At 43.3% G+C, this 12,504-nt stretch overlaps 1 protein-coding gene across 1 annotated transcript in view; it reads right to left on the reverse strand.

Moving 5' to 3' along the window:
- The window catches only part of Dok5 (docking protein 5), a 145,573-nt gene extending 134,888 nt beyond the window's left edge, over positions 1-10,685 (reverse strand). Inside the window, exon 1 of the mRNA XM_046433906.2 lies at positions 10,343-10,685. Within this exon, the coding sequence (XP_046289862.1) occupies positions 10,343-10,408 (66 nt within the window). The 5' untranslated portion in view covers positions 10,409-10,685. The remainder of the gene's footprint in view (positions 1-10,342) is intronic.
- Between the last annotated feature and the right edge of the window lie 1,819 nt (positions 10,686-12,504).

Consider the following 12,504-nt stretch of genomic DNA (forward strand, 5'->3'; position numbering starts at 1 on the left):
GTATTATAAGAGAATCTACAACATAATTAGGAGGGATAAAGGCAGATTTCTATTTGTCTTCTTGCATCAGAACATTTCATTCTATTATTCTGATCTGAAGTAAAAACATTCATTCATTCAATCAATCAACTTTGAGCATTTTCTAGGGGCTGAGAGCTGGGGAGATAGCAATGAACTGGTCTCATAAACTATATCCTAGTGGAAGAAATTAACCAACACATGTGCTGTGTGTAGCGGGAGGGGGAGAAGGAAACAGAAATACCTAGCACAAAATAAGAACATTAATTTAAATCCTATGCATAGACTAAATCAGTGTGAGGTTCTAGAGGAATGTGGGGCACATAATAGAGTGTGGGGGTCAGAGCAGGTTGTTGTGAGGCCAGAATCCAGATACCAGAGTGAGTGAGAAAGAGCAGAGGATTGAACCAACTAAGCCTTCCAAGGGACAAGCTCCATAGGAATGCCCCTCACTTCTCACCATACCTCATATCATCCAAATCAAGAATGATGTGATGGAGGCTATATTAATTTCAGGATAACATCAGGACCTGGGGCCACAGCTGACAGAAAACAGCCCAGACTCAAAAAGTAGTTCTTTGGTACATTAGCCAGAACGTCTGCAAATTGGTAAAGAGAGTTCTGAAAACCAAGAAACTGTTCCTATGCGAGTCAGCCTGCCAGGGGAGTCAGGGGTGTAGGCTTTCTCATAGGTTTTGAAATAAATGTATATTATTAATGAACATATGATGTTAAGATGATACAATATATATATGAAGAGTTTAAATTCTCTGCTAACCAATGAACCTGGTATTAAGTAAAAGCTTTGAACTCAATGCTAGTGTTTTAATTTGAGTTAGTCTTTTCCTAAGACATTCTAGTTTGTCCTTCAGCTAGTCACTGTCATAAGCATGACGTAGCTGAATGAGATAGCTGAGTGAGGGGCTTGGGCACCTCCAGATAAGTGTGCACAGGCTTAGGATGGTGGTGACACCCACACCTACTGTGACAGAGGGAAGTTCTATGAAAGACAGGCAAATAGGACTTTTTTTCCACGTAGGGCATAATTTTTAAGATATTTTGTATAAAATAAAGCCACATGGCAGCTATAAGTGAAGACATTTTTTAGAAAATATAGTTTTAAAGGTTAAGAATAATAGTGCTGAGTTTCCTAAACTTCCATCATGCATAGGCCACCTCCTGGATTTGCACTGTATCTGCCAAATCCACATACCTTGATTTTTGTCCGTTCTTGGTAATACCTACACTATAAATTAATTATCCACCAAACTGCCTCACCTTTTAAATTAAATAAGCTTATTTTAAAGAGAGCAATAAATTCTTACCTTAAACAGTAACAGCTTTGCTTGAAGGTAAATGTAAAATTTAGCATAGTATAAAGTTAATGGATGTCATGAAATATTGTTAATCTAATGACTTTGTACTTAAGGATGGCTCTGTCTCTTAAAAGGCTGACTAGCCGTGAACTCTTTGAGATGCACTGGATAATAACTAACACTTATTTTCATTTTGTGATTCAGTGCTGTGGAATGCCCTAAAACTCTCTCCAGACCTGTGATTCTCACATCTGGACCACACTGCTAAGGTTAATAGGTATAAACATCGTGGCCAGCATTTTAACCAAAGCTCTGCTCTTTTGGCTAATGTATTCAACCCTTGATTTTTCCCCCTTAAATAAACCCAGTGTTATAAAATAATATATCACTGAAGTTGATATAAGAGGAAGAAGTGATATTATGGGTCATTAGCAAAGATGTGGCTTTTCTGGTGGGATGTGAGTGGATTATTTTATACTAGTTCATGGCTCTTTCACATAACACAACACACATGCCTCAATAAGAAATAAAAATCAATATTATGACTACTTATTGAGTTCCTATGATGAGACAGGCACAAGATGAAGAGCTAGACACACTTATTTTTTGCAAAAAGTATATTATTATCCTCATTTTTATCTGAGGAAATTGAAGATCAGAAAAAAGTAAGGAATTTTCTCCAGTGAGTGGCAAAGTTGAAGTTCAAAGTAGTGTGTGAGTCCCAAACTTACCCTATTTCCACCATGGAAAATCTAATGCACTCACTCAGTTATAAATATACTAAAAAAATGAGACAGTACTCCCAGAAAGATTTCTAGTAGTTACAGACAATATTATTCTAAAATTTCTATTGAAGGCAAAGGAATGACAATAGCTAAATAATTTTGAAAACAGAAGAAACTACGAGGAATCAGTTTATCCTGATTCAAGAATTATTGCACAGCTGCAGACAGACATACTGCTGCACATATGCAGGGGTGTAGGGCAAGGGAACAGAACAGAGACCTCAGGAGGGGACATGCATAAGCCCATTCAAGAGAAAAGCCATCTTTCTCAATGATGGTCCTGGGGCAACCCAACACTCACAGGCAAAAATGGACCTCAACTTAAAATACACCTTGTAGATGAACTCACATGAATGACAGACTTGAATGCAAAAGAGAAGACTATAATTTTTTTAGGAAAAAAAAATCTCTGGAATCCCAAGCAGCCAAAGAACACTAAAAGTATGATCCAAAAAAGGAAAAAGGTGATAAACTGGGCTTCATTGAAATTCAAAACTTTGGGGTTGGAGATATGACTCAGTGGCAGACTGCTTGCATGCATGAGACCATCAGCTCAATATCCAGTACTGAAAAAAAATTTTTTTTAACTTTTGCTCTATGACAGACCATGTTAAGACTGGAAAGGGCAAGCTCCTGACAGAGAAAGTACGTGCAAATCCCAATCTGAAAAGAGATTAGCATCTAGAATATCTAAAGAACTCTCAAAACTCAATAGTTGAAAGACAACCTAGACGCCTTATGGAAATGTACATACAGATGGCAAGTAAGAACAGGAAAAGATGCTCAACGTTACTACCCAGTAGGGAAATGCAAATTAAAACCACACTGAGACATCACTGCACTCCTCAGCAGAGTTAACACCAAGAACTGGTGATGAGGATGCAGACAAACTGGAGCACACATGCACTGCTAGGTGTGAATGCAAATGGCCCAACAGTTAAACAGTGTCCTAAAACAACGAAACCTGTAACTATCACGCAGGCCAGCAAGGGCACTCTTGGTCACTCATCTAGAGGGAGGAAAACATTCCCACAGAAACTGCACAAATGTTTAAATCAACCTTCTTCACAACAGCCAGATGTTCTTCAACAGGTGAATGGCTCGACCAACTGTATGACATTCACACCAGGGAACACTGCTCAGCAGTAAAGAGCAAACTCTGAAACCCACACTCTGACTGGCTCTCCAGAGAATTATTGTGAGAGAAAAAAGCAATCCCCAAAGGTTACATAATGTCTGGTTCGATTTACATAACATTCTTGAAATGACAAAAATTATCAAACTGGAAAACAGACTAGTGGCTGTCAGGCGTTTAGGATTATGCAGGGCAGGGGAGGGACAGAGGGGCTATGAAAGGACACTAAGAAGGACCCTGTGGTGAGGGAAATGTTCTGTGTTTTGACCAGTATCAGTGTGCTGGTCTTGACACCATATTACAAAGTTGTACCAAGTCACCCCTGGGGGAGCCGAGTAAAGTTCATGGGCTATCTTTCTAGTATTTGTTAAAAATGCATTGAACCTACAATTCTCTAAAAATAAAAAGGTGAATTTTTTAAAAATAAGACAGGGATTCTTATCCTCTTGCAAAGGTGGCTGGAGAGGACCTGGAGCAGGATTCCAGACCTGTGTGGGAATCGGATGCAGGACATGATGCACTACCCCAGGGATCACCGAGGCCCTTCCCCTGGAGCCTGGCTGAGCACTCCACTTTGCAGCACAATACTCACCGGAGCCTTTATGTTCTCTGGGATGCAGGACACATACAGAGGCTCAGAACACTAGTAAGACAAGGACAGCCCCTGGCTGCTCCACCAAGATCAGCTTCCAAGTCCTTATCCAAAATGTAAGCCATCTGCAGTCTGGGAAGGAGCTATTTTAACTCCAACATTCACATATATCTTGTGGCATTTCGAAACTCACAACTTTATTTTGAATTTCACAGGAATGGGGGCTGCAGGAGGAAGGCACCATAATCTCTTCCTGAGCTGAAATCTTCAAAGGTTTCCTTTCCACCTGACTAGGATCAAATTCCTAGAGTAAGAGAAAATCATATGTGTCCTTCCTTATTCTACAAAAGCGGATCAGGAAGAGACCTGCAAATATCTCTCCTCTTCAGTACTGGCCCTATTACTTGGACTCCAGCCCACCCTGGCCTACTGTGCATGTATTAACCTCTTGTGAAAAACACAAGCCCAAAATGAGACTGTAAGCTTCTTGACGGCAGCGACTGCCTCTGTCTCATTCAAGGTCTTACTGGTGAGCACTCAATAAATATTTGATGAATGATAAAATAACAATAGCAAATAGATACCAAATGAAAACTAAATTCTTCAAATACCAAAGATAAATAATTCCTCATAAAAACTACAAGGCTGCCTAAAAAATAAATATGTCTACTGATCTAGTGAACATGATCCTAAAAGGTTCCTTGGCAAACGTGGGATATTATCCTATCTGTAAGTTGGTTTATGTCAACACATAAAGCCACACAATTGGCCATTCATTGCTTAAATCCGTGTCAGAGATGATGAGGAAGGCTGAATTTATGCATAATGAATCCCATCACCCATATGGGTGCCTAAGATATGGCCAGAGAGGCCTTCTTAATGTGGATCCCCACAGCAGGAAAGTCTATCCAAATGAGGGGACATTGAGGAGCTTGGGCATCCATGCCCTATCTGGCCTCTTGCCCTGGGGGGAGATAAGCAGCACTTTGTGTGTCTTACCGAGCAGTATGTATGTGTATGTGGTGGATGCCAAAACAAAAATGACATGATGAGGGCACAAGATGACTCTATTCTATGTCTACGATTTTCATATTATGTTATGACTTTGTCATTATGTCACAAAAAATGCACAGATTCCCAAACATGAAAATCTGAAAACATTAAATAAATATGAAACCTGTTCTGCACACTGGGTCAGGTGAAACAGGGAAAGGGAGGGATTAGAAAATCTTTCTTCCTAGACGCTGGCCACCTTTCTAATCTATCCTTTGCCACCCAAGAGAAAGGCTCCAAATTAAGAGCAATGCCTCCTAAGTTGGTGAGTTCTCGCAAACTGAAGCTCTCCAGAGACCTGCACCTCCTTATGAGGTGCACTGCCACTTATGTGAGGACCAAAAATACCTGGTACTCTGGTGCATCCCTTTAATCCCAGCAACTCGGGAGGCTGAGGCAGGAGGATCCCAAGTTCCAGGTCAGCCTCAGCAACTCTGCGAGGCCCTAAGCAATGTAGTGAATTACAGTCTTGAAATAAAAAATTAAAAAGGGCTGGGAATGTGGCTTAGTAGTGGTAGAGCTTCCCTGGGTTCAATCCTCAGTACCACACACACTCAGAAACATTCCTACAAAGACTAATGCTCTTCCTATACTCAGCTTCAGTGGCGAGCAATATTTGTGCTTGTACATTAATTATTTTGTGGTTATTAAGTTTGTTTCCGTTGCTAAGCAGCAATTTCTTTGAGAATAGACATCCCTGCAATAGAAGCTACTACTAATAAAAACCATGTAAGTACCATTGTCTCCAACAGCACTGGTAGCAGGAGTGAGCACAGTAATAAACGCTAATTGGGTTTTTATTGTGTCAAGCATTGTGTTAAGCCCTGTACAACAAGCACGCATTAGGTGGGTATTAAGAGTCTCCCTGTTTTTAGAAGTCTGGGGCTTATACATATTTAAAAGCTCACCAGAAGTCATACCCCCAGTCACTGAGCTGGGCTTTGAAAGTAGTCTTCTGTCAGAGCCTCTGCGTCTCAACAGTGGTTTCGTCAAGTGCCCACTCTATGCCAGGTCCTAGAAACACAGCTAGGATTAAAGGAGAGAGAAATCCTAGACCTTGGGGAGACTTGCCTACTCTATGGGGTACACAAGCAATAAATAAGTAAAATATACAAACTAATAGGTAAGGTAGTGGTAGCCTAGGGATATCAGAGAAGTGGGGGAGAAACAAGACAGGGTGGCTTGGGAGGCCTCGCTGAGAAGGTGGCATTTGAGAAGGTGGGGTGAGAGAGTGAGGCAGGGGGAGACCATGGGAACTAGCATTCTAAGCTGAGGGACCAGAGAGAGAGATAAAGCGATGAGTCAGCCAAGCCTTTAGGAGTCTCAGCAGCTCAGGAGACAGGATCTGCCTTACAGTTTCCAAGGATCACTTTGGCTGCTGTTTTGGGAACAGACTAGGAAGCATAAGGGTGCAGGCAGGGAGACAGAAGTTATTACAACATAGGAGAGAGGATGGGGGTCTGGCCAGGGTGGTAGCAGAGGATAGTGGGAGCTATATTCTAGATACACTTCAGAGACACAGCCCAGGAGATCTCTTAACGAACTGGTTGCAGGGACACAAGGTAAGAGGAGACGGCAAGGCTCCTGGGCTTGCTGGTTTGCTTGCTTGATTGATTGATGATTGGCTTTTACTTGGGTGATCCTAATGACTGAGCCGGAGCCAACCCTAGGAGAAGGTATGGAAGAAAGAATCATGTTCACATGCATGAAGTCTGAGACATCTGTTCCATGTCCAAGTGGAGATACGGGGTAGAAAGGAGAATTTGACTGAGTGGAATTCAAGTAGTCCAAGATGATAAGTTCCTGGTAGATAAGAGCAAAGAATGGTTATTTAAAGGCAAGTAGCTAAGGGAGTGCATAGAGATGAAGAACACAGGTCTGAGTTGAAGTTCTGAGACTTGCATTTTGGACAAGCCAGGGCAATTACTGACTGTTAAATTTTCTCCACTGCAAGGAAAGATACCAAGAGAAGAATGTGAATACCACCCACCCACATACACAAGCCCTTTGCAGGATGATGCATAAACCACCTGCCTGACCACTCATCTAAGAAGAAATGTTCAGTGTCTTCTGAGAATTGGTCAGATAATTATAGATCTCTGCTTCCCCTCCCCATTCAGCTCCCCAGATATTAGCATCAACATCCCTGAATAAATACTGTACCCAGGGCACAGCTTGAGACCTCCACAAACCAATGCAGATGAAGCTGGGGAATGCAGATGTGCAGACACTGAGACTTTCAAATTAAACGAGTTGAATTTCATTAAGCTTTCTGGTGTTTAAAGAAAACAGTAAGCTTATATATACATATATACAAATTTGTTTATCACTTTCACATAGGATCTCAGTAAAAGGAGAGCATTTATCTTTGACATACTTAAATGGAGATGTTCTTAGAATATTTCCTGTTCCATTGAAAAACCACTTAATTATATAAATGTATCATATATGTCTCTGTATGTATGTGTTTTGTAAAAGCTTCATCCAATGAAAAACTCTAGAATTGCATAAATATTTATGCCGTTTTAATTTTTTTTCACCATTAGGAAATGAAAAATGTTTGAGGAGCTAGACATGTTTACCCTGATTTTAGTATTATACATGTATACATGTACCAAATATCACATGGTACTCCATAAATATGTATAATTTTTATGTTCTCATATATCAGTTAAAATAAATTTAAATAATAAGAAATTATGCCTTTGAACACTTCTACATAGATAAATAAGGAAACCCATACTTCCTATAACCTTCACCAACCCTAAAAGACAATAATACAATCAGAATTAATGCTCTAAGCATTCATTGCTGGTTCATAGATATTATCTTACTGAATTCTCCCAAGAACATCAGTAAAGAATCTTTTTATACAGATAAACTAGAAAACTGGAAAGTCAAGGGTCACAGAGCTCACAAGTACTACCAGCACAACTCATTCCTGTCTCCTCCTTTTCCAAACCTGAGGGAACATTCCTTGATACAACAGCTGCTTACCATGAAATGCTGTTTTCTTGTTTAATTATAAGCCCTTTCAAACATGGCTATAATCCACAGACGCTTGTCTGGATTCCATTAGTAAAGTCCCTGTCACGTTAGCTCCAAGGAGGGTTATGAACTACAAGGTCATGCGTGCACCACGTCCCTCATTGCGTCTGGCCATGCGCACTTACTGAGTGCCCACTCTGTGCCAGGCATGAAACCCTCTCTCTAGACTCACTCAAGTGCCCAGAATGTACATTCTGCATGCTCTTCTGGGCTATAAGCAGCCTAGATTAGCAATACTTACATCCCTGACTTTAGACAGAGGGTCTTTTGCCATTTCCCGACAGCATCCTTCACCATTACTTGCAGCCTCCAACAAAACTTTAGTTTGCACTGTATTCTGACAACAAGAAATCCACCTCCTCTGTAAAGTATATCAAAAGCACATTTTTTAAAAAGAAATGATGTTAACAAATAAGACCAGGCCAGATTTGTTTGATCATATTTTGACTTTTCTCTCCATGAGCAATAACTATAATTCAGTGAATATCCTCATATATTTTTGAGTATCAACACAGATAAAATGAAAAAAAATCTCAGTAAAATGTACTGCTCACTGGTTCAAAATGCTCTAAAATATTAAACAAATGCAAACTAAACTATATTACCTTCCCTTCTGCTTCAAATATCTGTCCATAAATGTTGGCACACACAGGACTATATTGTGTCAGTTATCATAGGACAGAAAAAAATAATCTCAATTGCCATAAACTCAAAAGGGATGGTAACCAGTTTTTCAAATAAGTCACCATGTGTCACAATTTGGCATAAACTCTGATCCTTATGAATAATTCATACTTCGTGCATTAATAATGCATGCCCTATTTCTGTTGGAATGCTCCCTAACAGAATGAATGTCTATCACCAATTCCCTCCATTGACATGATGGAGTCAATGTAAAATTAGAATGATGTTTTTTGTTATTGCTCCCTTCAAAATTGTAACAGTTGGCTGGCCCATAAGGTTATGAAAAATATAAAATTCCTGTTACTTCCTGCCCCTTACATGGGAGTGACTTGGTTAGGTACCCCAGCATGCTTACCCTTGCTGATAAGAATATTTGCAGAGCAGAAACTTTGGCAAAGCTAATAAAGATTGGGTAGTTCTATTACATTTCTCCCTAATTATATATTTATGCATTCACAAAACACAGGATGTAATTGCTAAAACATGGTACCCAGCAGGGGAAAAAAAAAAGAAAGGAAAAAGCCAAATTGGCAAGATTTTCTAATAAATAGGGATGCTTTTCCCCACCCGGCATTCTTCCCTAGCTCATGTCACTACTGTGAAATTTCTGTTTGAATTTCAGTAAAATTATCTGGAACATTAAATAAATAAATAAATGTCCAAAGACTAAATAAAAGAATGATACCAAATGACATGTTTGTAGAGTAAAAGAGTCAACTTATCACCCCTAGTGAGGCCATGCCATAGCATGAGGACACTGGTACTTCAGGCTTTACTGAACTTTCCTCTTCTTCCCCCGTCGCGCCTCCACTGCCTCACCCAAGTGCACACCATCCACCAAGCAGTCACAATACTGGACACAAAGCAAGAAGAAGTGATGTGGTTTGGTATTAAAAAAAAAAAATATTCCAGTATCCTCCCCTCCCTTGAGAATTTCTTCAATAAAACCCAAAGAGAGGCTGGACTTCAGAAGTACCCCACACTGAGCAGAGAAGGAGTTTAAGAAAGGAGCCATCCGGTGTCAACATCTGTCCCCATGTGCCCTCATATTCATTCATTCTTTCTTTCAGCTCATGTTAGGAAGCGCTTGCTCTATGCCAGGTATCAGGTTCCCTTGGGTCTACAAGGTATTCCAGCAACGGAAATCCACCGCCCAGGTTAAGGACGAGGGAAAATTCAGATGTGGGTATCTACCCCAACTTGGCCCTGTTCAGAGGCCAGCCCACCTCGCCTGCCAACACCTCGGAAAGTCACTGTCCAGCGCCGGGTCCAAGAAGACCTCTCTCTTGGCAGAAACCTCTCGCCGGGGTCAGAGGGTCACTGCCCTTGCTCACACCGTCCGCTGAAAAAGTGAAGTTGGCGGCGAGTGGGACGAGGGGCACCGGGGGCATCCGGCAGGCTGGGCCCCCCCGCCAGGCTTCTCGCCTCTAACTCCCATGGCTACCGAGAAATATTTATGTCGATTAGATGGGCTCCAGTGGCTACTGTGGCAACCACCAGAAAGCCAAGTCATCCGAGGGATAAAGATAGATCATCACATACCTAGACGCCCGCCTCCCCGCGGCAGCCCCGGCAGATGTGGATGTGGACTGCGAAGCCCCAGCGCGGTTCACCGACGCGCTGCCGGCCAGCTCCTGCCACCTCCGGGGATGCTGGCGAAGGGCAGAGACAATTGAACGGGCGAGCGGAACAGCAAAGGATCGATACTCACCCCTAGGCGCCTGCTCCGGATCCTCACGTACCCTTGCTTCACTATGTCATTAAAATTGGAAGCCATCCCAGACAGCCGCTGACCCCCCTTAGCCAAGAGCACGCACCCCAAGCGGCTCCGGGGAGGGCTTAGGGCAGGGTGGAGAGAAAGAGCTGGGGGAGAAAGTTGAAGAGGCGAGCTGCTCGGGCTGTGGCTCGGCCAGGCGTCAGGAGGCGTGCATCACTTTCCGTGTCCCCCAACCCTGAAAGTGGGCGGCCGGCTCGCAGCCACTTTGGGGAGCGCGGCGCGGGGAGGCGAGGCTGGAGCGCCGGCGTCAGCTGACTCCACCCCGGCCGGCCAGGGGGAGGAGCGCGGCTGCCGAGAGATCCAGCGGCCTCTCCCGGCAGAGGAGGAGGAAGAAGGAGGAGGGGGAAGGGGAGGAGGGGTCAGAGGAAGAAGAGGATGGGGAGGTGGCGTTGGAGGAGGGAGACAAGAGGAGGAGCCGCGCGGGTCCCAGCGCCGGGCCGCGGCCACCCGCGCGCGGACACTCAGGCGCGCGATCGCCCCCTCCCCAGCCCCCGTCCGATTCCGCCGCACCCCGCCCAGAGCGCCCCAGCGGCCCGCGCACCTTGCCCACAGCCGACCCAGGCGACGCGCCCCCTCCTGTTGCTCGGGTGACTTATTTTGATTGGAAATTTCACCCTTTTCCAGCCGCTGCCATCCCTACCCCTCCCTTCAGCCCTGATCCTTTCCCAGAAGAGCTGACACCGGGTGCGCTTGCCCGGGGAGGTAGGGTCGCTCTGGTTGGCTTTGACCTTGGCTATACGTCTTGGCTTAAGGGGAGAGCGCCCTGGGGTTTCTTTGACATCCAGCACCAGGCCTTCACTGTATGGTTTGCCATGTGCTTCTCCTTTGAATCTGCCCTTCCCGCACGCAGGACTGTAATTTTTCTAGAGGCCAAGACTTGGCCTCATTGCCGTCCCCAAAGCCTGGCCCTGAAATAGGTGCTCGGTAAATTCTTAGTGGTTATCAAATGGCCACCTCGGTTCCAGGCACTGTTCGGAGGCATTTGCAAGGATTAACGCCTCTAAACTTAAACTCCCTTGCACCCTTTGAGGCAGGAACCCCCTTGTGTAAATGCCAGGCATATAGTGCTCACCATCAGCAAAGCATACCCTCTTAACGTCAGCCGCACTGTAAATATGTCTATAAAATAAACAGGAACAGGACACGATTTTCCACTCAGGGTTCCAGACTGACACATTCCTGGGGACATGAGTTGATCGCGGCTAACAGTTACTGAGCACCACTCTGCCGGATATTGTGCTCAATTTCTCAAGGTAAGAATGAGTTCAGTGCTAGCATCCATGTTTTACAGAAACTGATGCTCAGAAGAGTAGGCCCTGATACTTGCCCTGGGACCCACACTGGAGACTCAGCCAGGATGCAAGGGAGGTGTGTGGTCCTCAGCTCTGCTCCACACAGTCTGGTGCCTCTTGAAGAGCAGGTGTCTTGTGGGAGGGAGTTCCTACTATTTGGTCTCTAGAGAAGACCTTTCTCATTTGTGGTGTCCACAGAGGCAAAGAACATCTTGGCAATTAGACCATTTTTGCTCACTAGAGGTGACCAAACCAAGGCTGAGTGACCTGTGGTCAAAGCCACTGAGAAAATAATCCATCCATCTAGTGGATTATTTGGACTGATGACATAAAAAGCTTTTGACTCCAAGATTATAGAAGCTTCCCCTTCTCATCAGAAACACAGGCTTTTAGACACCCTGGTTTGGTGGTTGCCAAAAAAGAGACTTGCCCAATGTGTCATAGGAGAACTGAGACTAAACTGGGACAATCAAAAGGCAAATATTCTGACAGGGAGAACTCCATCTTTGCTGTATAGCAAACCATCTGCTCTGTCTTCACTTGGCCTTCTATGAAAAATGATTCTTTAAGTTTAAATCTCTCACCAAAAGAATAGAAAATGGTAAAGTCACTTGGAAAGCTATTTTTGAAGACTTAGAGTATATATATATATATATATATATATATATATATATATATATATATATTCCATGGTAGCCATGAAATAGAGGTGTTCATGGAAGGAATTTGTTCATCACATCATTTGTAGACCAAATCTACAGTATCATATAAACAAATAATGAAGAAATAAAGGCATAAGGAGCT

This window comes from Marmota monax, unplaced genomic scaffold (genome assembly GCF_021218885.2).
Source record: "Marmota monax isolate L192 unplaced genomic scaffold, Marmota_monax_Labrador192_F-V1.1 WCK01_AAM20220418_F8-fsc00014, whole genome shotgun sequence".
NCBI classification, from domain to species: Eukaryota; Metazoa; Chordata; class Mammalia; order Rodentia; family Sciuridae; genus Marmota; species Marmota monax.